This window comes from Watersipora subatra, chromosome 6, assembly GCF_963576615.1.
Source record: "Watersipora subatra chromosome 6, tzWatSuba1.1, whole genome shotgun sequence".
NCBI classification, from domain to species: domain Eukaryota; kingdom Metazoa; phylum Bryozoa; class Gymnolaemata; order Cheilostomatida; family Watersiporidae; genus Watersipora; species Watersipora subatra.
In genome coordinates this window covers 59,199,658-59,225,977 of record NC_088713.1, presented here as the reverse complement: position 1 = coordinate 59,225,977, position 26,320 = coordinate 59,199,658, and the positions used below count along the sequence as shown (strand labels likewise).

Sequence of the window (26,320 nt, the reverse complement as noted above, 5' to 3'; positions counted from 1 at the left end):
ATGTATCTGAACAAGGTTGTCCTTAGTTAAAATATATCTGAACAAGGGTGTCTTTAGTTAAAATGTTTCTGAAACAGGGTATCCCTAGTTAAAATGTATCTGAACCACGGCATCCTAGTTAAACTGTATTTGAACTAGGACATCCCTAGTTAAAATGTATCTAAACCAGGGAATCCTTAGTTAAAATGTATCTGAACCAGAGCACCCTTAGTTAAAATGTATCCAAACCAGGGCATCCTTAGTTAAAATGGATTTGAATTGGAGCATTCCAAATTAAAATGTATCTGAACAAGGGTGTCCTTAGTTAAAATGTATCTGAACAAGGGGGTCCTTAGTTAAAATGTATCTGAACCAGGACATCCCTAGTTAAAATGTATCTGAACCAGGACATCCCTTGTTAAAATGTATCTGAACCAAGACATCCCTAGTTAAACTGTATCTGAACAAGGGTGTCCTTAGTTAAAATGTATCTGAAACAGAGCATTTCTAGTTACAATGTATCTGAACAAGGGCATCCCTAGTTAAACTGTATCTGAACCAGGACATCTCTTGTTAAAATGTATCTGAACGAGGGCATCCCTAGTTAAACTGTATCTGAACGAGGGCATCCCTAGTTAAACTGTATCTGAACGAGGGCATCCCTAGTTAAAATGTATCTGAACGAGGGCATCCCTAGTTAAACTGTATCTGAACAAGGGCATCCCTAGTTAAAATGTATCTGAACAAGGGCATCCCTAGTTAAAATGTATCTGAACAAGGGCATCCCTAGTTAAACTGTATCTGAACGAGGGCATCCCTAGTTAAAATGTATCTGAACAAGGGCATCCCTAGTTAAAATGTATCTGAACAAGGGCATCCCTAGTTAAACTGTATCTGAACGAGGGCATCCCTAGTTAAAATGTATCTGAACCAGGGCATCCCTAGTTAAACTGTATCTGAACCAGGGCATCCCTAGTTAAAATGTATCTGAAACAGAGCATCCCTAGTTAAACTGTATCTGAACAAGGGTGTCCTTAGTTAAAATGTATCAAAGCTTTTACATTATTTGCATGCAGTGTAGAAAAATATAATATAATATGCTACATCTAAAAAGGTCACAATCGCAAAACCCTTCATTTGAGGTACTTGAGCTATTACGAGCTTTTTACGAATGCTCTGCTTGTTTCTAACTCAATTGGTTCATTCTATCACATCGATATAGTCTGATGGCTCATCAGCCAGCATATATGTGTTAGCTGTCTTCTCTTCTCCCGGAAGCAAAGGCAGTGCCCTAGGTGTTGATATAGGTTCTGTGTAATATTCGCCCTTCTGTTTTACTGCCACTGGCTCGTACTTGTCAGACTCAGATATGTCGATGCTGGCATATTCGCTGTCATCTAGATCTACAAGTAGACAAGGAATGCTAATTTAGATTGTATTCTGCAAATTATTTGCTCAAGAGTAGGGATGGTAGGGCGGTACACCCCTAAAACATTCAGTTTCAATGCCACTTACTTGCACCCAACTCATATTTCATGCCTGCATTTGTGTTTATGTGTCTTCTTTTTTCACAGCATCTAAAACATAAAAATTGAAGTCTACCAGCTCAAGTTGAAGTAAATTTGAACAAGTTTTTTCAAGACATCTTTAAATTGGTTTGGCATGACTTTTGTAAAAACAGAGTCTCAATGCATGAAACTCATTCAATTCCATTTATGGAATAAAGTAACCTTGTGGGAGATGATAACTTCAGATTTGTCTCCTGTAGGTTGTTAACCATCATTAGATTGATCATAGTGGTGTTCTAGCAAATTCTTAGATAAATGGCATTCACATCTATTAGTGAGTGTTTTATTTATCATTACTTGCCTAATTGAGTTTTAGTAGATACATTCTAAAGTCATTCTATGCAAGCGCCACGGGGCACGCTAGCGCTACGTCCCCTATTAGTCCTGTAAGAGCTAGCAGTTTCTAAATACTAGTATCCTGGTAATTCAGAGCCCTTAGAGAGATCATCAGGTGTGCCAATAAAACACAGAGAATAAGAATGCGTACATTTATTCTAGAAGCCTAGAGGCAAATTATTAGCGCAGACGGTAGTGTCCTGGACTGGGTTCGAATCTCACAGGATGGAATATTTTTCCAACATTCAACTATGGCTTCGGATGATTATACGAGTATACAGTTTTCATTAAAGCAAAGATTTTTCCAATCAAGATAGCCAATCCATTAATTTTCTAAATAATTTCGTAGTTGTTTGTTTACTCACTTTTTAGAGTTATCTCTCCATGAAATCAAATTTATTAATGTCTAATGGAATTCATATATTGTTTAACATGGAATAAAATGAAATCTTCCAAACTGTTTCAAGGAAACAGTTTTGAGGGGTTCACCTCTAAATCTATAGGAACTTTCTATTGTTGGTATTTCTATTGTTGGTATTTCTATTGTTGGTAGCGTATGCAAGCTTTTCCAAAACCTGCCTTTATCACCTTTAACTTATTTTGAAAACATTTTCTGCGGGACGCATAGCCTGTGTCTCTCAGTTTAACCTAGACAAAAGAGTTTTTTGCTGTCATAGTTACAAACCATGCTTCTTAGGCAGTATTCTATAAAATGAAACATTATTATATATGTATATCATACTAAAAATTCCTCTGTCATACAGCCCACAACCAAAGTGATAATGGAAAAAGAAAGGGTATTGCCGGTTGAGAAATGCAATATTAGCAGTCAAATGGCACTGCAGTGCAATAGGAGAACTGCAATGGTAGCTGCAATGGTAGCTGCAATGGTAGCTGTAATGTACTGGGTGTTATTAGGTACAACAAACAGCAATAGTGAAAGGAAAAGATTATATGTTTATATCTCTCCCCTGCAATAGGAGAAATGCAATATTAGAAGTAAAATGGCAAGCTGCTGTGTAATATACACAGGCTGGGGGCTGTATATCATTGGTCATAGCAACCAATATCAAGAAGTGATATTTAACTAGATTTCTGTATTTATGTCTAAAAATTTATGCTGAATTTAAAAATCTAAACAGATTTTAGCTGGTTGTCATAGAAATAGATGTATATCTATAAAAAAATGTAGGCCTATTACTTAATTTTGCAGATACTAAAAACGGCTTGGCAGTACCGCGATATTGGGCACAGCCGCAGTATCATCAACAAAATCTTTAAAAACATAATAACAGAAATATATTGCACACCATCGGTCACTATATACTTCGATCTTGTAAATTCAAATGATTATTCTTTCAACTAAATCTTATAATAATCTTATAAAATCGAATAATTATTCTTACAATTAAATATTGTAATAATCTTATAAGAATCGTTAGAAAAGTATCATCGCCATTTCTTTTTCTTTCCTGCTTTGGACATCATTTGAAATACCACAGTACTCATTAAAGTGTCCAAAATGTCAATTACTTTTAAATCGGCAAAAGAGGAATGATTTCTTTTCAGTACTTCTACACGTTAATTACAGAAACCTTCGGCAATTGGACATTGCCATAGACTTGTAAAATGTGCAGTTTTCTCGTCAAATGCGCACGACTTAATAGTTCTACTCTCTGTCACTTGGCCTTACCGGGGTTTCGTTGGCCGGTCTTAATTTTGATTAAAAAAGGCTTGTTAAGTTTTTATTGCAATTTTAGGCCAAATTAATCTGTCTATTTATGTATAATCCGATTAAATGGGTTAGTTTTAGGATATTGCGTCAATTTTTCAAAGACTTGGTAACATATTTAAATATGTTTTTACAAATGTATGTGTTTTGTATTATTATTATACTTAAACGACTCTACACTAAAATGATTAAATTGTTTGATGGGATTTCGGTACAAGGGTTTGGTAACGGCTGCTGACGGATAATTTTTCCGGAGTAGTGTGCGCATATGCATTCATCGTAAAGCTCCCAAACAATCGCATCGCTCGTGTTTGGTCGTGGGACAAAAATTTCAGTTGATATAACAAGTACAAAACTAACCTAAACATTAAAACAAGCTAACTGATGGTCTCTTTGCACTATATCATATCAAGTGTCAGCAGGTGTTCTTTCTAACTACATTATTTCATTAGGAACAAGCTATTAGCAAGTGATTCATTAAGCTATGTACTGAAGGTGTCTGTAACATTCACTCACCGAAATGAAGGCTTTTTCCATTTCACAATCAACACCACAGCAATCAGCAGCAAGGCAGCCAGAGACAGAACAACGCCTGAAAGATGTCAGGATGTATTACAGATAACCAGATTTATACCAACTGCTACCGAAACAGTTCTCTGTAAACAGGACAAGTCTTGTGTTAGCTACCAAAAAACTAGAGTTGTCTGCTCGTGCAATAATCAAGTCAATTGCTTGAATGAAAAACAAAATTTGAATTCACCCATAGATGAGAGATAATGTTTATAGTATCAGTGGAAAATATAATTAAACTATCTTCCGCATGCTATAAGCTGTGTACCTTTCACCATTTCATTCTTTGGGATGGGAATAGATGTGCGTCCCCTAAAAGCTATTCTGAAAATCGGCTATTTCAAACATCCTAAAATTATCACATACATGTGGATTGCGTGGCTTTATGGGTCAATGGTAACATACTTGCCAACTAAGTGAATTTCCATGCTTTCGAGAATGAGCTTAAGAACTACTTTCCATGAAACTGTAAGTTATACCTGACCACTAGTTAGTTCGTTAACCAGTGACACTGAAAGTCTTAGGTTCAGGTGCTCGGCACATTCATTATTTTTTCAGCATAGTCAACATTGTAGCTAACAGTGAAAAGCAAAACCCAGATCTGCGGATAGATCAGAGATAATGTTTACATAATCAGTTGGTTCACAATTGAAGCTATTTGTTTACCTACAGCGCTGCCAAGAGACTAAATAGCTGTAGAGACTTGACTAACTGACACATTCAAACAAGAACAAAAAAGTATACTGCAATCAAAATTTGAGGTTTTGTAAAAAATAAATTTTTAAATATACCTTGGAGCATTATGGGATTAAAAATGGCGCCTCTTTTTTTATTTATTAACCACTAGCTTAATGCTCAGCATTGCATGAGTGTCAAAAATTGGCTTATAAACAGTGGCAGGTAATATGGTTGCCAGTGACCATTTTAAGTTAACTAGTATCTGAATTGCTAAACTGACTAATAAGAGCCGTGAGAGCAAGCTTTAGTGACATTGCGTGTAACGCAATAGTTTAACCCGCATACTGACTCATATCGTCCAATGAATCCATTGCATCTCGTGTAGCTTAATGGGTTAGCTTCTCGACTTGTGAACGGGAGGTTCTGAGATCAAATCTTGTGCGATACGGATTTTCATTGCTAGATTTTAATCACTAAAGCTAGACAGACGAATGACAAACTGAGATTTATATGTAGATAAGATAACAAATATTAGATTGCCGGAGTGATCAGATTATGCTGATACCCTAGGACACTTATGTATTCGCCTCATCTAACTTTCGGGTTTTTGTGGAGTCATCCTCTCGCGAAAATCTCATGTGCGAAACTAAAATATCATAACAAACTAGTGAAAATGCAAAATTAAATAGCTCTGTTCATTGATAGTCCAAGAAAGAAATGGCAGCAAGCGATCAAATTGCATTATCAATCTCACAAACACCATTCTACCTGCGGTTCACAATTACAAACTAGTCCCAAATTGACATTTTTTCTTATCAGTGAACTGAACCTGAGGAATCTAATTATATTTGTTCCACTGCATTTATTTTCACATCACTATATTCTCGCACTCATCAGCGCTGCGAAATTAAGTTGCAGCAAAATTTTACTCTGTATGCTACTCACGAAACTAAATACTAGCGAAACATACATTAAGTGTCTTAGGGTATTATGTGTCGAAGTTGATAATCTGGCATGATTAAAACTATACACATAATTCTTTGAGCAGTTATTAGTTATGGAGTATTAATTATGGTGCTGCTAGTTTAGTGGATAGATAATAATGATGCCTTACTAGTATGAGGGTAGTACTAGCTTGCTCATATACACAGTACACTCACTCAGCTAGCTTTAGGACTGCGCATGATTGAGATTGTTAGAGCTAAGGCTACAAAGAGGTCTGAGGCCACATCAGCTAGGAGAGTTATGAAGGTTACTGAGCGACACAGGATTAGTGGGTAGTGAAGCCAATAGAACTTTTTTCGAAGCTTTACAGGTGAATACTCCGCAGGGACATGGATTCCATGACTCAGCAGGTGCTCCAGAAGGTCTAGTCACCAATAGTTCTAACTAGTATGATGATAATCAGTGTGTTTCCGTGATGCAGTTAATTCGCAGGTTTGCATCATTTGCAGGATAGAAATCACAAAAAATCGCATGTCAAATGAGGTGTGTAATCACAAATTTTTATCGAATGCTTCATGTATTTGAAAGACAGAAAATGATGCGTAAAAAATACCATACAAGGTATTCCAGTTTAAATATTTTCCACACTTCACTCATTTCTTTTTTGAAAGTATGATACTAAGGGAGACAAGAGTGCGCCGATGTGACCTCTGGAGTAGAATCCTTTATCTTTTTCAACAAAGCACCTGCGTTAATCCGCAACATTGGCCAACATTGAAGCGCTTATCGCACTGTAACACCAAGGGTGCACAATTCCAAATCTGCATCACTTGCACAGTGAAAACATAGTGAAAGTTTGGTTTTTTAGCGTGCTCATGTAGTCCTGGTTCCTGTAGTGAAAGTATTCACTACAGAAACCAGGACTACATGAGCTAAAAGCAAAAAGCAAACAAGCAGAAAGCAAAAAGAAGCAAGGAGTAATCTTACCCAGGACAATCCATTTGGTGTCAGCAGATGCTTCCTGAAAACAGAACACCAGGTGAGAAAGTTTCAGTGAGAGAATAAATTATGCTGGTAGCTGAAGCATTTAATGTGACAATGCAACTTATTGTAAAAGTATCAGCTAGAATTTCAACAATACATGTATGTACAATTATGTACATTTCATGAATAACAAACAAGACATAGAAGAAATATAAAGTCCATACAAAGTCTATAAAAACATTATATATATAATACATATAAATATGCTACAGACAGTCCTGTTTCGGCTATTGAAGCCTCATCAGTGCGGCTCAGAGCAGGCAAGGGAGACAAATCCCAATGAGAGTTGACTTCCTGCCATGAAACAACCAAGTTGCTTCACAGATTTTAAGAAAATCAATGTGCTGACACCAGAGTTCAAATCACGAAAGTGATGAGCTATGCGCAAAGGTTATTAATGCTGCACTTTTCACAGAGTACTCAACCAAACCGAAGTAAGAGAGCATATACTAATTAATTTATATATATATATAATTAGTATATGCCCTATATATATTATACTAATAGTGATTAGTAATGCTCTATATTTGTATATACCCTATATATAATATACTATTTATATATAATTAGTATATTATATATATTTATTACATATAACTAGTATATATAATCTAATTATATATATAAATTATGTTAATATATGATTATATATATAATTTAGATGAGCTCAGTGTTTTATAGCATTTCTCAGAACCTCTCAAAATTATTTTAAAACTTTAGCCATTTTTATAAGAACTGGTACACTGGTAGCCTAGTGTGCGATCAGAGATGTCAGGAGTGCCGATAAACCACAGCGACTAATGATCTTATTTGTACAATTGCTTCACAATGGCACTAGTGGTTGATCGGTGGTGGTGTTAGAGTTATCCTCAACCAAGCTGAATGTCATGAGTTCAAATCTTCTTCGAAGCTATCTTTTTTCTAACCTTTAACCTTGGTTTTGAATGAACGGATGGATAGACAGAGATACACAGCTGTTATTGCACTAAAGATTACAAGACAGGCACTGAATGATGTAGTTGGTATTATAGAGTCAACATGTAAAAATGCTTAAGTTGTAACCACGTGAAGAATGTGGTTTCTAAAATTTTATAATTCCGTCTGGGTTCATGTCGCAACACCAACTGCATTTTGCGAAACCAATGTATTAAAACATATTATACATATCAAAATAGAATTTAGGATTGAGTGAACCCCTAGAGAATTCAAAATTTTGAACGTTGTCTTTTCTTGATAAAAGTAGACACGCTTAAATCCGGTGGTAATCCTTTATTGCCACTGATTTCACTTGATAGCGATTTTCAGAAGAACATCTTAGTTTTTAAAACATTCAAAATCGAAACAATCAGTTTTCAGATCCGTTTCAATTTTAAATTTAAGATGATGTACCTTTGAAGATCAAAATTAAGAGGAATATCAAAATTGGCAGCGAAGCCTTTATAAGGATCATGTTAACTAATACAGACACTACATAACAGACAGCAGATACATTCAAGTAACTAGTCTGTCTTTGGTACTCAGGAATATAGATGTTGTAGTTGTCCTACCCATAACATATATACTGACTATAAAAGCAATGGCTTACCTCAGTATTTTGAAGACTGTTCAGAGTTGCCCCATCTGGTATTGCTACAACAAAGTATCTTATTATTTTTAAATGTGTGACTCAGCGAGTCTTTGTTAGCAAGATGAAAAGCAATAATATAAATAATGAATAAATTTAGCAATGAATAAGCAAGCTTATTCTATGCGATGTTAAAAGTAAAACCATACAAATAGTTAGGATGTCTTGTTGAATGAAAATAATTATGTAATACAAGCTTATGAAATATTTAAAGGTCTCAATAAAGAGATGTCTGCAGATGGACATAAAGTCATAAAAGTAAAATATTGATAACGATTTATTTATTTGTGCATTTAAATCTTTTTCGTCTACGTTGCTTACGTTTTAACCATTGCAATAGCAGTAAAATTTTAACATTTGATATTAATATCATATTTTTATAATAATAATAATGTTATATTTGCGTAATATTATTCAAATATAATAGTATTATATATTAATAATATATATAATAACTATTAATCTAATATATATTTAATATAATATTAATATATTATATATTAAATATAATATATTAATAATATATTTGATACATAATATTAAACATAATATTATTATTACATACCTTGATACCAAATTAATTACCAGAAAGTTTTACAGCAGCTAATGCTATAAAAATGCCACAAATGTGTTGCCGATTGAGCTCGGACACTTTTGGCCGTTTTCGCTACGATCATGAGCAAATCTGAGTCAGACAATTTATCAATATTATCACAGCTGACAGCATTATTATTACTGATCAAAATATAAATAATGACTCTCAGTAGGGCTATTGCTCAATCAAAAACCATCCAATGTTCATAAATCTAAAATTAGTGAAACCTCCATAGGTGTGAGTCTGACACGGCTGGTCTTTGCTAAGAAGAAATTGCTATAAAAATAAGCTTGTGCTAAACAAATTGCACTCAGAATAGGCTAGAAACATGTTTATTTGCTCAATGTATACAGATAATTGTTTTTGTTCATGTAAATAAAGATATGATAGCTAATTAACTACTTACTTATCAGAAACGTTTCGTATAAAGCCTACTAAAGCTGCATCACCTGGCTCGTGACCATATGTAAACATATGTAGCTTTCTTTATCGTTAAGCTTTCAAATTAAACAGATACCTCATTACGCTGAGCCACAAAACATCTGGTAAAAATAGACTAGAAATTTTAGCAAAGAACTCAAGGATATGGGTCATAAAGCACTCTCCACTTACTCAGGCACTTGTCTGTGTACTCAAAGGCTAAAATGTCATCCACTGCAATGACGGATTTTCTAATCTCATCTCTAAAGCTTGCCTTTATTCTGATCTGTAAATCATATAAAGCTGCCTTCACATAACATAACTAGCTATTTATTTGTTAGTTGTCACAAGGTGGGGGTAGGCTGCTCATGTAGTGAGCTAGCCATGTACAATGAACACAAATGAAAAGCAATAGCCAGAGCTCCCGATTGGTCAGTGATAACATATTATTATTATTATTATTATAGCTTGCCAAAAGTGTTTTGTTTATGTGTTTACCAAAAGTGCTGTCATGATATGTGTTTACCAATAGTGCTGTCACGATATGTGTTTACCAATAGTACTGCCATGATATGTGTTTACCAATAGTGCTGTCACGATATGTGTTTACCAATAGTACTGCTATGATATTTGTTTACCAATAGTGCTGCCATGATATGTGTTTACCAATAGTGCTGCCATGATATTTGTTTATCAATAGTGCTGCCATGATATGTGTTTACCAATAGTGCTGCCATGATATGTGTTTACCAATAGTGCTGCCATGATATGTGTTTACCAATAGTGCTGCCATGATATTTGTTTACCAATAGTGCTGCCATGATATGTGTTTACCAATAGTGCTGCCATGATATGTGTTTACCAATAGTGCTACCATGATATGTGTTTACCAATAGTGCTGCCATGATATGTGTTTACCAATAGTGCTGCCATGATGTGTGTTTACCAATAGTGCTGCCATGATATGTGTTTACCAATAGTGCTGCAATGATATGTGTTTACCAATAGTGCTGCCATGATGTGTGTTTACCAATAGTGCTGCCATGATGTGTGTTTACCAATAGTGCTGCCATGATATGTGTTTACCAATAGTGCTGCCATGATATGTGTTTACCAATAGTGCTGCCATGATGTGTGTTTACCAATAGTGCTGCCATGATATGTGTTTACCAATAGCGCTGCCATGATGTGTGTTTACCAATAGTGCTGCCATGATATGTGTTTACCAATAGTGCTGCCATGATGTGTGTTTACCAATAGTGCTGCCATGATATGTGTTTACCAATAGTGCTGCCATGATATTTGTTTACCAATAGTGCTGCCATGATATGTGTTTACCAATAGTGCTGCCATGATATGTGTTTACCAATAGTGCTGCCATGATATGTGTTTACCAATAGTGCTGCCATGATGTGTGTTTACCAATAGTGCTGCCATGATATGTGTTTACCAATAGTGCTGCCATGATATGTGTTTACCAATAGTGCTGCTATGATATGTGTTTACCAATAGTGCTGCCATGATGTGTGTTTACCAATAGTGCTGCCATGATGTGTGTTTACCAATAGCGCTGCTATGATATGTGTTTACCAATAGCGCTGCCATGATGTGTGTTTACCAATAGTGCTGCCATGATATGTGTTTACCAATAGTGCTGCCATGATGTGTGTTTACCAATAGTGCTGCCATGATATGTGTTTACCAATAGTGCTGCCATGATGTGTGTTTACCAATAGTACTGCTATGATATGTGTTTACCAATAGAGCTGCTATGATATGTGTTTACCAATAGTGCTGCCATGATGTGTGTTTACCAATAGTGCTGCTATGATATGTGTTTACCAATAGTGCTGCCATGATGTGTGTTTACCAATAGTGCTGCCATGATATGTGTTTACCAATAGTGCTGCCATGATATTTGTTTACCAATAGTGCTGCCATGATATTTGTTTACCAATAGTGCTGCCATGATATGTGTTTACCAATAGTGCTGCCATGATATGTGTTTACCAATAGTGCTGCCATGATATGTGTTTACCAATAGTGCTGCCATGATATGTGTTTACCAATAGTGCTGCCATGATGTGTGTTTACCAATAGTGCTGCCATGATATGTGTTTACCAATAGTGCTGCCATGATATGTGTTTACCAATAGTGCTGCCATGATGTGTGTTTACCAATAGTGCTGCCATGATGTATGTTTACCAATAGTGCTGCCATGATGTATGTTTACCAATAGTGCTGCCATGATGTGTGTTTACCAATAGTGCTGCTATGATATGTGTTTACCAATAGTGCTGCCATGATGTGTGTTTACCAATAGTGCTGCCATGATATGTGTTTACCAATAGTGCTGCCATGATATGTGTTTACCAATAGTGCTGCCATGATATGTGTTTACCAATAGTGCTGCCATGATATTTGTTTACCAATAGTGCTGCCATGATATGTGTTTACCAATAGTGCTGCCATGATATGTGTTTACCAATAGTGCTGCCATGATATGTGTTTACCAATAGTGCTGCCATGATATGTGTTTACCAATAGTGCTGCCATGATATGTGTTTACCAATAGTGCTGCCATGATGTGTGTTTACCAATAGTGCTGCCATGATGTGTGTTTACCAATAGTGCTGCCATGATATGTGTTTACCAATAGTGCTGCCATGATATGTGTTTACCAATAGTGCTGCCATGATGTGTGTTTACCAATAGTGCTGCCATGATATGTGTTTACCAATAGTGCTGCCATGATGTGTGTTTACCAATAGTGCTGCCATGATATGTGTTTACCAATAGTGCTGCCATGATGTGTGTTTACCAATAGTGCTGCCATGATGTGTGTTTACCAATAGTGCTGCCATGATGTGTGTTTACCAATAGTGCTGCCATGATATGTGTTTACCAATAGTGCTGCCATGATGTGTGTTTACCAATAGTGCTGCCATGATATGTGTTTACCAATAGTGCTGCCATGATATGTGTTTACCAATAGTGCTGCCATGATGTGTGTTTACCAATAGTGCTGCCATGATATGTGTTTACCAATAGTGCTGCCATGATGTGTGTTTACCAATAGTGCTGCCATGATGTGTGTTTACCAATAGTGCTGCCATGATGTGTGTTTACCAATAGTACTGCTATGATATGTGTTTACCAATAGTGCTGCTATGATATGTGTTTACCAATAGTGCTGCCATGATGTGTGTTTACCAATAGCGCTGCCATGATATGTGTTTACCAATAGTGCTGCCATGATATGTGTTTACCAATAGTGCTGCCATGATATGTGTTTACCAATAGTGCTGCCATGATATGTGTTTACCAATAGTGCTGCTATGATATGTGTTTACCAATAGTGCTGCCATGATGTGTGTTTACCAATAGTGCTGCCATGATATGTGTTTACCAATAGTGCTGTCATGATATGTGTTTATCAATAGTGCTGTCATGATATGTGTTTACCAATAGTGCTGCTATGATATGTGTTTACCAATAGTGCTGCCATGATGTGTGTTTACCAATAGCGCTGCCATGATATGTGTTTACCAATAGCGCTGCCATGATATGTGTTTACCAATAGTGCTGCCATGATATGTGTTTACCAATAGTGCTGCCATGATATGTGTTTACCAATAGTGCTGCCATGATATGTGTTTACCAATAGTGCTGCTATGATATGTGTTTACCAATAGTGCTGCCATGATGTGTGTTTACCAATAGTGCTGCCATGATGTGTGTTTACCAATAGCGCTGCTATGATATGTGTTTACCAATAGTGCTGCCATGATGTGTGTTTACCAATAGTGCTGCCATGATATGTGTTTACCAATAGTGCTGCCATGATGTGTGTTTACCAATAGTACTGCTATGATATGTGTTTACCAATAGTGCTGCTATGATATGTGTTTACCAATAGTGCTGCCATGATGTGTGTTTACCAATAGTACTGCTATGATATGTGTTTACCAATAGTGCTGTCATGATATGTGTTTACCAATAGCGCTGACATGATATGTGTTTACCAATAGTGCTGCCATGATATGTGTTTACCAATAGTGCTGCCATGATATGTGTTTACCAATAGTGCTGCCATGATATGTGTTTACCAATAGCGCTGCCATGATATATGTTTACCAATAGTGCTGTCATGATATGTGTTTACCAATAGTGCTGCTATGATATTTGTTTACCAATAGTGCTGTCATGATATGTATTTACCAATAGTGCTGCCATGATATTTGTTTACCAATAGTGCTGTCATGATATGTGTTTACCAATAGCGCTGCCATGATATGTGTTTACCAATAGTGCTGCCATGATATGTGTTTACCAATAGTGCTGCCATGATATGTGTTTACCAATAGTGCTGCCATGATATGTGTTTACCAATAGTGCTGCCATGATATGTGTTTACCAATAGCGCTGCCATGATATATGTTTACCAATAGTGCTGTCATGATATGTGTTTACCAATAGTGCTGCTATGATATTTGTTTACCAATAGTGCTGTCATGATATGTATTTACCAATAGTGCTGCCATGATATTTGTTTACCAATAGTGCTGTCATGATATGTGTTTACCAATAGCGCTGCCATGATATGTGTTTACCAATAGTGCTGCCATGATATGTGTTTACCAATAGTGCTGCCATGATATGTGTTTACCAATAGTGCTGTCATGATATGTGTTTACCAATAGTGCTGCCATGATATTTGTTTACCAATAGTGCTGTCATGATATGTGTTTACCAATAGTGCTGCCATGATATTTGTTTACCAATAGTGCTGTCATGATATGTGTTTACCAATAGTGCTGCCATGATATGTGTTTACCAATAGTGCTGTCATGATATGTGTTTACCAAAAGTGCTGTCATGATATGTGTTTACCAAAAGTGCTGCCATGATATGTGTTTACCAAAAGTGTTTTGTTTATGTGTTTACCAGTAGTGCTGTCACGATATGTGTTTACCAATAGTACTGCTATGATATGTGTTTACCAATAGTGCTGCCATGATATGTGTTTACCAATAGCGCTGCCATGATATGTGTTTACCAATAGCGCTGCCATGATATGTGTTTACCAATAATGCTGCCATGATATGTGTTTACCAAAAGGGCTGCCATGAAACTAGACAGTTTTAGACACCTGATTAGCTGATACGTTTAGTGGACAATAATAAAGTACACTGCATACAAAGTGTGAAGTTTTGAAAGACACAAAAATTCTAAATTTAGCTTGTGGCTCGAAGTCATGGGGGTGCCTTTTATTTAATTAATTAACCATAGTAGCGTTATAGAATAATTTTTTATCTTTTGTTTTCCAACAGTTCTTACAACAAACCAAAACTCAATAAGAAAACAAATAAGTCAAATATACAAGTCAATAGGGAGATTATGTTTAGTTACCTTCTTCCCACTTCCCACTTCAGTATTTCTAACTATTATGAGAGTGAAAATAAATTGTGAGACTAAAAAGTGGTGTATTCTTGTTTTAAGTAAAATAAGCAAATCGAAACCTGCCACCCCAGATCTGGAGAGAGAATGGTTTTGAGGAGAGAGTTTTTATAGAATTGGTATTTTTGGAGAAAATTGTAGAGCTTGGAGAGAATGGTTGGGTCTGAAGAGAATTTTTGGTTTGAAGGGTAGATGGATCTGGTGTAGGTTGATTAATTTAACATACCGGTACAGTATTTTAACTTTGAATTAACTTTTATAAATGTTACTAAGTATCATTGCTATTACTTTAGTGAATTCTGTTTCTCATTAAACTAAACCAAAATAACTAGTACAGACTTCTGCCTCATGTGTCTGATGAAACAGGGACTTTCAAACTTTTGTATTATGTCTACTTCAGGGATGGCCTAATGATTTTGGTCATGATCCGCTACAGCTAAATCGGACAAATTAAAGATCCAAAACAAGCTGTAGATATGCATTTTTCTTTTTATCACACATAAATATGCAGCTATTTGTGTACATCTAACAACAAAGTGTCAAATACGATTTAAAAAAACTTTGTTTATATACATGATTTGACAAAAAATAACTGAATGAATGTGGTGTAATAAGTATGTCTGATATCAGTGAGAAAAATAATGAGTAGGTTTTGACTTCACAATACTATCAAAACGCGGTTTCTTGCTACTTAAAGCGACTCTTAAAGTTAATGAAGAAGAGTATTTATGAGTCACGTACTATGATTGTTTTTCACAAATTTCATTGCTGAAAACAAAGAATTTACAAAAATCTTTTTTAAACCAAATTAAAACAAATTACTTCAAAAATATTTTTTGACAGCCAATTAGGAAGATCCACAAAAAAATTACGAAGATCCGCATCCTGATCAAGATCCCATGTTTTTATTTTCAACCGAGTTTATTATATAGTATTTAAAGAAATTATATAAATATTATATTATTAATTAAATAACTATATAATATTATTCTAGTATATTTTACTTATTTGAATTTTTTATATGTTAACCATATTATGTTATAGAATATTATTTATATTGTATAATAGAATGCTATATTACAATGTATTATATTATACCATGCAATGATATTTTGTTTTACATTTTATTATAATATACTTTTATATAATTGTTTTATAATATATACCACTATTACATTATATTTCATTTAATTCTTTTGTATATAACTATATTACATTTTATATTATGATGTAATATTTCATTATATCATATCCTATCCTATCATAGCATGATACTTCATATTATGATATATTATTATATATAAATAAATTAAAATTATAATAATTTGAGTTAACTATACCGCGTATTGGGAATTAGTTTCCAGGATGACTGGAACCCTTGCTTTTTGCCACTCTGTAGACTGCTTGCCACCGACCCTCCAGATGATTTTTCTGCCTCCATATTTCTCATCTTCAACAGCAATGGTAAGCTCAGAGTCCTCCGAGTCTACCACCAGCTTGTAGTAGAAAGTCATGCAGAAGGACTCAAAGACTGCGTTTGACACTATTTCCGTAGCTCGGGACTCCGAATTGTCGTGCCGCACAAAGGCACACGATTCTATAACAGCAGTTGTGTCAGTCACAGTAAATGGACAGCAAGGAGAAGATAACCCCTTCATATTAAAGATGAACCTAAACAAAATTTTAGAAGATTTTATGAAAGAGAATCCGAATATTTATCATTTTTAATCTTGAAACATTCTGGCAGTCAGATGTCACGTATCACACACCAGCACAAGGTCAAGATGTCAAGGTCAGATGTCAGGTGTCACACATCAGTACAAGGTCAACATGTCAAGGTCAGATGTCAGATGTCACACATCAGTACAAGGTCAACATGTCAAGGTCAGATGTCACATGTCACATATCAGCACAAGGTCAAGATGTCAAGGTCAGATGTCACGTGTCACGCATCAGCACTAGGTCGGACATGTAAAACAGCTCAGTGAAAATCTTCCTCTTACCAACTTTCAACTGATCAAATTTGATCGCTGTTAAAATGCCCAGATCAAAAGAAAAGTGCGATTATGACATCTATAGTTGCAAAGAGACCGACAATATCGAGATGAATTACGCTGCAACTTGAACGCAATAGCAGATATCAACTATAACAAGGATAGCAATTAGTGATGTCACTTCGCACGTGCATTTCTTCTGAAAGTTCTAACTACGATCAAGTTTTGTTGATGTTATTCTTGAAACATCTTGCAGTCAGATAACCTCAAACATCAGCAACAATTGCAAATGATAAAAAAATACTATTACTTTCTGATAAAATCTTTCACACTTTTGTGTAAGTTCATTTTAAAATCTTTTGAGACATCTATAGCAATGTATCTAAGGCTATATTTTCGGTTTCATTCTGACAACAATGAGAAAACACAAATGAAATGTATGTCAATAGAGATGTGTAACACTACAAACTTGAAGTTGGTTTTCATAATTATTGAAAATATGGCAGGCTAATTTATGAGTTGTTCGCTCTACCAACCTAATGGGCTTTACAAAATTTAAAAATTGACTTGCAACAAAATTCACATTACCGTTATTTGATATGAAAAGATTCACTATGTCTTACTCTGTTGTGTTGTAGGTGCAAACTATGTGGAAATGTGATTACAAGCTCTTTAAAGCTAAAAAACGAACAGAAAGTCGCAGCCACACGAGACCGCCGTAGTTTGGATTCACTCTCCAAAACAGCTCAAATGTGATGTAGCTGTGAGAGATGGTTTCTGTTTACACTTTCTTGCAACCTTATTCGTCGAAATATTTTCACAAATATACTTCACGCATTCAATAAAACTATGTATATTGAACTGCTGTCACTTTTAGCACTGATATCTTATAACTTACCGTAAAAAATCGTTAAACTTTTTAACCTTAGCTCGAAGGAGTACATATTATTGTCTGATAATCATGACAAGCCTGCTGGTCACCTGTGATAATCGAAAAGTGCTGCTAAAATTATTTGCGAAGTATTGGGTCACATGATCAGAGAACGACTTGACGATTGAATAATGTCGCAACAAAAATGAAAAGTAGCGAGCATCTATATTTGATACGGGGTCTTCGGTAAAGCCCAAAGTGTTTGTCATAAACTAGTACTACGATAAGTTTTATATTGAGCTTTGTATTGGCCTCTCAATTCCCGTGAGAACATCACGTGACAAGACGATAACCAAATTTCATGGCTACGTCATCGAAATAAAGAGATTCCAATCTACGGCGGCTTTTCGTTTTTGAGCTTTTAAGAGCTTATAATCATACATCCACATATTTTGCACCTACAACACAGCAGAGTAAGACATGGTGAATCTTTTGATACCAAATAACTGTAATGTGAATTTTGTTGCAAGTCAACCTTTAACAGATTTTCAAACTTTTTGGTACCTAAGCACTCCCAATATCTTAAATTTTTAGGTTGTGATGAAATTGAAAGATTTGGCGACCCATGATGGTTGGCCTAAAACTATAGAGCTATGTCATGAGAACCAGACAAACCTAAGAGCCCCGCCTTGCTCACTGCACCTTAACTCACCTTGACCTAGAATAGAATCGGTATCATCTGAATTGCTGTTCTTCCTGTTCCAAGTGAAAGAGGGAGTCTTTGTTGAAGGGGATCTAGTCCAGAGACAGAAGTTGTAGTCGAATGCACAATTTACTGTAACAGTCCAATGCCTGGTTTACAAGTTTACCTAATATTGATTTCAGTTGCAGAAACTGGTAAACTACAACTTTTAATTCATCGCTTGATTGGCTGACTTATTTTAGTTTTAAGTCACATTCAATCTTGCTAGTTGTTTTGCAAAACCATGGAGTTATCTCCCTCAAGGCTGTAATTCAGATTAAGATTTGTTAAAACACTTGTAATTTTCCAGCAAGCCTTAAAGGAAGTGGTCTATAAAAGTACTCAATGCTGCAAACAGTAATGTGTAGACAACTCAAAGTTATTGCAGCTTCAAAACAACAGCCGCTATACTATGGTTGCTAGCCCTAGAACAGGGATATCAAGCACACTCGTCAACTGGTTCATTTGTCATCTTCTTAAATTGATAGAATAGATGCAAAGGCTTGCATGTTTAAGTTGGCCTTGACCTTTTTATTAAAAGTATGTTTTTTCTGGTGAGAATATTGCAATTAAAAAATATCTTCTGCAACTTGTGTGTATATAAAGGTTTTCATAGATGTATAACTCGCTTAGGGAGCAAATCGATTGAAGTCTTGTAGACATCCCTGAAAGTATATTTTTATTCCAAATATATTAGTATGCATAAACTGTTCACTGTGTATTATTCATGTAATTTTATGAATTTGTTCTTTTTTAGTTACTTGCTTTAGCGTCACACTTACAATTCTCTACTTATATTCATTTCGTACAGCTTATATGTTTACTTTATATTTTGAAAAATTTTTGGTTTTGTTTTTTAAAAACAAATCATAGCAGTCATATTTTATTTTAATTCCATGCATCATAATTAATAATAATAATGGTTTAATAATATAATTATTAATAATAATAATGGTGGCTTTAACACAATTTTTGTTATATACGGGTACACCCTGGCAATAAAACCTTTTTTACTAACATCACAAATTACATACAATCAATACCATCACCTTAACAACCTCGTGTTCAGACATGTTTAGACATATTTAGACATGTTCAGACATGGTTAGACATTTTCAGGCATGGTTAGACATGTTCAGGCATAGACATGTTCAGACATGGTTAGGCATGTTCAGACATGGTTAGACATGTTCAGGCATGGTTAGACATGTTCAGACATGGTTAGATGTTTTCAGACATGTGTAGACATGTTCAGACATGGTTAAACATAGCTAGACATGTTGAGACATGGTTAGACATGTTCAGGCATGTTCGGACATGGTTAGACATGTTCATACATGGTTAGACATGTTCAGACATAGTTACACATGTTCAGACATGGTTAGACATGTTCAGACATGGTTAGACATGTTCAGACGTGTTCAGGTATGTTCAGACATGGTTACACATGACCCTACAACTGACAAGGGCAATCTCACACCCCTTGTTTTGAATGAAACCAAAAAGGCTCAAAGCAGAATGAAAAACAGATAGCAGTGAAACATGGATAACTCGCCCTCGGATATATCGAACACATGGTTACCTCGAATGGATTTGCTTGGTTCGTTCCCACGCAATGATAAATGGCTCTATATAACTCAAACTCAACACTGTTAATTCGAACTGTTTTTTGCCCAACGGCTACTGAAACAGTTGCTATCGCTTTAGAAAATCACTTTATTCCAAGCCATAGAGGTAAACATCACCTTTTCGTAATTCATAAGCGTCGTTATTACCACCATCGGCAAAATATTTTTGTCAACAAATTTTCTAAAGGTTTGGTGAAATTTGATTTATACCAAACATCCGCTTATATTAGCGATATTATATTAGCAATCGTTTTTCGGAAGCCAGGTAAAGTGTGGTAATCTTTGCATAAACTTCAAGAAAAATCGGCAAAATTGATCGTTGGTAAAACGCTCAAAAGAAAAAGATGTCTTTTCTTTTGAGCATTTCAACAACGATCAAGTTTTGCCAATGTCAATCTAAAAACGTTCTGGCAATAACATCATTTCAAACAACAAACCAATCTCAAGTGATAGAAAACTCTCTATACTTTTTGATAAAAACGTTTTAAACTTTACATTAGAAGCATTTAATTTGAAACAAGCCATTTGTGCTTTTGCTGTATATTATAGTTTGTATATGTACTGATGTCTTTTCTTTTGAGCATTTCAACAACGATCAAGTTTTGCCAATGTCAATCTAAAAAACATCCTGGTAATAACATCACCTCAAACAACAAACCAATCTCAAGTGATAGAAAAATCTCTAAAAATTTGATAAAAACGTTTTAAACTTTACATTAGAAGCATTTAATTTGAAACAAGCCATTTGTGCTTTTGATTTATATTATAGATTGTAAATGTACATATATCTACTAATAAATAAGTAAATACATGGACTTGTGACAGTGCTCTGATAACTTTAACGCTCTGATAATTCGAACACTTTTGCTCAGTCTCTTGAAGTTTGAGTTATCCGAGTTTCACTGTATATTTAAAATATATGAAATCTATACATCTATCTGTGCAAAACTTTGTTAGACAGAATCTCATGAAGCAATTTACTAACAAAACAATAAAGAACTTAAAAAATATTAATCGATGCTTTGAATCAACAACCGATTTGTAAATAACATAATAGCCAATTAAAAACCATGTGCCACTGATGATGCTCAGTGATTGGCTGACGGCAAACTATTTCATTTGATAAAGCTATAATTAATCTGCTCAACCCTCATGTCTTTCTATCACCAATAAAAACGGGTGGGTAGGTAGCCAACCCTTAAAGCTGCATGAATACCTAGTCACACACTTCAGAAAATAATTTTTGATACAAGCCCCTGTAACTGACAAATAATACAGACAACATCTAAACTTACTTGTTTTTATGGTAGAAGCGACGTTACAATGGTCCACCTGGTAGTCATCTATTGCAATACTGCCACTATTTGCTGCTGCTTCGGTCTCTCCCTGCACGGTCTCTATAGTAACCTGATATCCATACAACTGGCCTGTATCCTCTGGAACGGGATAAGTTATTGCTCCTCTCAACCATTTGTCCTTCTGATCCCCTAAAACAATAATTATGTTTGTAGTTGCACTCTTGTACGCTCACAACCAAGAACTTCACAGGAACCTAAGGGAGGACAACTGCTTCTTCTGTCAGGGTATGCATTGAGTCTCTACCCATGTCCTGGGCATTTTATAACAACGGGTGTAATAAATATTAGTACAATCCTTACTATAATAGGGGACCGAGTCTCTCTGTTCATAGCCGCGCTGAGAGTGTTGGAAAAAAGAATGGACTGCACATGAATCAAACCAGGGTATATGCATTACCAGCCAAGCACTTTACCATCTCTCCACTCCACCCCCCACCCATATCTAAGAATAATTGTGCGCATATTTACTACAGCTGTAATCTTCTTACGGCGCATGGGACTGCCGACATACTAGTTATTATACAAAACCAATGGGTAGTTGATTGGCACAGTTGCTATAGTGTTGCTATAGCAACAGTTGCTATAGTGTTAGTACACCATGATGAAAATTGTGAGTACAAATCCCTTGCCATGTACATGTAATCATTTTTTTCAATCTCCTCTAAGGCTTCATCTCATACAAACGAACAGACAGACAAACGGACATGGCACTTATTATAATAAATATTATTATAATAAGAGCAGTGTTCCATAATTATTATTATTAAACAGCGCTAATTATTATTAAGTTAATATTAATACATTATTTAATATATTTAAATAATTTTAAATATACTAAATTTAGCTTAGTTTAATTTTCAATTAAGTTCACTAATTTTTTTATAATTATCACTAAACATCATTATTATTATTATTACTATAATGAACTTTGTTTCTGATTAAGCTGAATTAAAGTGAATAAGACAGACTTCTGCTTCATGTGTCAGATGAAACAGATAAACTTTTTAAATTTTGTATTATGTGTATGTGTTTCCATTTTCAGCCACAATTATTTCATATTATAAATTATTTAATTAAAATTCTTACATAAAACTATATTACATCATGTCATATCATAGTTGTCATATGAACACCTGCAAAGGCTTACTTATACCTATAAGCTTGGAGTTGTTTTCTATAATTATTTCTATGATCAGAAAGTTGAGTAGACGAATCCTAAACAATACTTTTAACTTTCAATCAAATTAATAACGATTTCAGGCTATGTTAACCATGATGAGTGCCATGAGTCAGGGAGGCACACACACCCACAGTTTATGAGGCTACTCTGACTCAATGCTAATGTAGAATCATATATCATAGCAAAGCTATCACAATTTTGAAAGAATTCAAGCGTTCTTAGTACACAAATACCTTGGTACTGGAAAATAAAGAGGGATTTTACCTTTTCTGGTCCATATCTTTGTAGTTTCTCCATTTTCAGAAGTAACATAAATGTTGAGCTCTCCCACACCTGATCCGTACATGTAATACCATAGCTTTACACAAAGGCTAGATGGCACATAGTACCATGGAGAAATCAATGAGGATTTATCTCCCTTGTTATAGCCTGTGCCATCCGTAGATGCATAGTAGCCATTATCTGTAATGAAAAGAAGTATAGCATTAACACAACTGTTTATTGGCACATCATAAGATGCAAATAATGACTAGATATTTATTGCTCACTCAAAAGGTAGGCTGGGACAAATGTAAAACTTTGCTTTGTAAAGAAATTTTTTTACACATTTTTTTTGCTTAACATAAAAAACTACACATAATATAAAGCATCAAGTCAGTGCAAATTTTCAAATTTAATTTCAATAATTAGAGTCAATAGTTGCCGTAAAAGTATCATTTTTGTCTTCTTTTTTTTCAAAAAACTGGTGTGTAGGATATTTATTTTAGTCGTTTTACTTTATTTTAGACATACGATTTTTGTTCTTTGTAGCATGTAAATTTCTGTTAATACAAAAAGAAAACAATCGATTTACATTAATATTGAAAGCCTGTGCTCCCTTAACTTAACATAAAACTACCGCAATCATTTTCCCTAAACCAAGTGAAAGCGATACGAAAAAGAAAAAAAGTTGTTGATACAAACCGATAGTACAACAATTATGGCAGCATCATTGAATCAAAAAGTTGAGTTTAGTTTTTCCCTTTATGATAGGCCAAAGAGATAAGTTGAAAAAAGCCTTGAAATAGATTAAAAAGTTCATATGTATTTCACTGTTTATATAATGTAAAATCCTTATAAGGGTAAACTTTCTTGGAACAGATTAGTTACGCTGTAGGGAAGTCGACTGTAATAAGAAAAATAATCCATCTTGTAAAACTTTCTTAAAAATACTTTATGGCAGGTTTAGAACCTAATAAAAAAACAGCTCATCAACAACAAATGTTTTTTTAAACATAAAAATTTAACTAGTTAACAAGCCCTGTCTTATTGCTCAACAATCTCAGCTATCAGTACCTTTATTCTGAACTGAAATTTAACAAACCTTGCACCTGCTGACACTTTTGAACAGGTAACTAGTCCCTGCTTATTAAGCCAAACTACACAGATGGGATATAGACAGTAGTAGCTGCATTAACGAAATCAGTTGATGCTATATTCAAGTTAGGACAAACCAGTCATGTGTTTACAGTGTCATTCTATATGACAAGCACGAGCAGGTTGTTTTACAGGCAGACATGGTTAAAGCTGCTTTTCTACTTATAATCATGACTTAAATAGAAAACCGCTGGTTACACAAAATCAAAACAAGAATCACAATATTTTATTATAATCAAAACAGCTAAAGCATACAATATCTACCCGCAACACGTAACATTTACAGTAGAACTGTGTCTATTTTAGCACAAAACTTGCTTACAGTGTTAATTGGGTAAGATTTTGCGAATTGCCATTGCTACTTGCGGCTTCAATACTTTCTTAAAGAAAAATATTCATTAAAGTGAAAAAAACTAATTAAAGATTATTATAAGCAAAAAATATAATAGGCTACACATTAAAAATAAAATACAAAAATCTCTTTCATATTCTCGCCCAGTAAGATTCCTCCGGACGCATCATTATGCTAGGAGCCATCAGAGTTTAATAATTTTCTGTTACATTAAGTGTAAAAGGCAACACATCAACATGGCGTGTTTTGCCAACTTGGAAAAATGTTGGCAAAAAGCCAACTTCCTGTTACCTGCTAGTCACAACTTTCATCATGCCTTTTAAACACACACGACTCTCAAACTTGTCTGATAAACAAAAAAAAAGAAAAAGAGAAAAACGATGATGATCAATTAAAACGTAGCTTTGAAAATTAGTTTCTAATAATACATTCAGCAGTTCCACATACCGTAAGAGACTGTCATGAGTCTGTATGTCCATAATTATTCTGTGAAGCTAGAAGGTAACCGAGTAGAGCAGTGGTTAGTGTGCCAATGTGTAAAACAGAAGGTAAGAGTTCAAATCCTGAGCAGGGTAATTTTTTTAATGCCTTCAAATTGACTTAAAACAGACCGACTGATGGACACAGTTTTTATTATAATATATACAATAATATATATAGTAACATAATAATATAATATATATAGTAATATAATATATATAGGCCTATAATAATATAATAAAGATTGCACGGATTTTCACTGATGAGGGTAGGGACCGGTTTCGAGTCCGCACCAAACGTAAACTAAAAACTGTTAACTAAAAACCCGCTAGTTAGAACGACCTCCTCTGATGAAATGAACATTTAGACCCACCATTTTCTGTGTAATCATCAGATGGGCCTGAATTTCTGCTACCGATGCCTGTAGTTGGACTCCATCTCATCCCACTCCCATCACCCTGTAAGTAGTAGGGAAAAGTTAATAACAACACTCATCAAATACCCTCCTGATGAGCAATGAAGGTGATAATTATCACAGAATTTTAGTAAATTTTATAAGAAAGTATCAGTATTTTTCTATTATTTGGGATTGTTTTTATGTTTGATTTTATCTGACTGTCAGGATGTTTCAAAATTAAAATCAATAAAACCTGATCACAGTTGAAACGCTCTGACGAAAAATGTGTGTACCGAAATGATTTCACTAGTTTTGAGGTTGCTATCTGTCTCGTTATTGATATTGGCTATTGTGTTCAATGGCTCATGTTTCTGTCGATCTATTTGCCGTAGTGCAACCATAATCGATCTTTTGATCAAATCTGAACATTTTAATCGAAATCAAGTTTTATTAAAGTTAATTTTGAAACATTCTGATAATCAGATCATCTCAAACATCAAAAACAGTTGCAAATGATAAAAAAAGCTCTAATACTTTCTGATAAATTGATAACATCTTTAACTTATGATAACAAGATAACACAGTGATATAGTGTAAATCAGCCTTTGCTTGCTGGGTGAACTTACCTGCTGGGTGAACTGGCAGAGGTTGCCATAGAATTCACACTTTTCTAAGAGTCCTGTCGATCCGCAGCTTCCTTTATACAAGTGAATTCTGGTCAGCCTGATGGATCTGCCAACATAGTTTGCTGGCTCATAGCCTCTGAACCCTAGCTGCAATTATATAGCAGCCATAGAGCTAAACAGCATGTGTGCCAAACATGTGTGCTAAACAGCAATGGCCAAAGGCTACAATCGAGTTGTTTCAAGTCTTCCGGTTAGAGTTTGCTAAAAAGACATTTTTTGCTTTTTGCACATTTTTTGGCAACTTGATAACTTAGTTTAACATTT

The 26,320-nt window shown here is 34.9% G+C and overlaps 1 protein-coding gene across 3 annotated transcripts in view; it reads right to left on the bottom strand.

Moving 5' to 3' along the window:
* Positions 1–651: 651 nt before the first annotated feature.
* LOC137398961 (MAM and LDL-receptor class A domain-containing protein 1-like) overlaps positions 652–26,320 on the bottom strand; it is a 62,374-nt gene continuing 36,705 nt past the window's right edge. For 2 of the 3 annotated variants that reach the window (XM_068085125.1, XM_068085126.1), the window contains exons 5-16: positions 25,997–26,143; positions 25,347–25,431; positions 22,990–23,187; positions 21,483–21,674; positions 18,530–18,652; positions 16,293–16,549; positions 9,684–9,777; positions 8,438–8,481; positions 6,796–6,829; positions 4,132–4,207; positions 1,495–1,556; positions 652–1,382 (exon numbers count right to left, since the gene is read on the bottom strand). In XM_068085125.1, coding sequence (XP_067941226.1) covers positions 1,180–1,382; positions 1,495–1,556; positions 4,132–4,207; positions 6,796–6,829; positions 8,438–8,481; positions 9,684–9,777; positions 16,293–16,549; positions 18,530–18,652; positions 21,483–21,674; positions 22,990–23,187; positions 25,347–25,431; positions 25,997–26,143 — 1,515 coding nt within the window. In that variant the 3' untranslated portion in view covers positions 652–1,179. The remainder of the gene's footprint in view (positions 1,383–1,494; positions 1,557–4,131; positions 4,208–6,795; positions 6,830–8,437; positions 8,482–9,683; positions 9,778–16,292; positions 16,550–18,529; positions 18,653–21,482; positions 21,675–22,989; positions 23,188–25,346; positions 25,432–25,996; positions 26,144–26,320) is intronic. The other variant, XM_068085127.1, reaches the window with a different exon arrangement.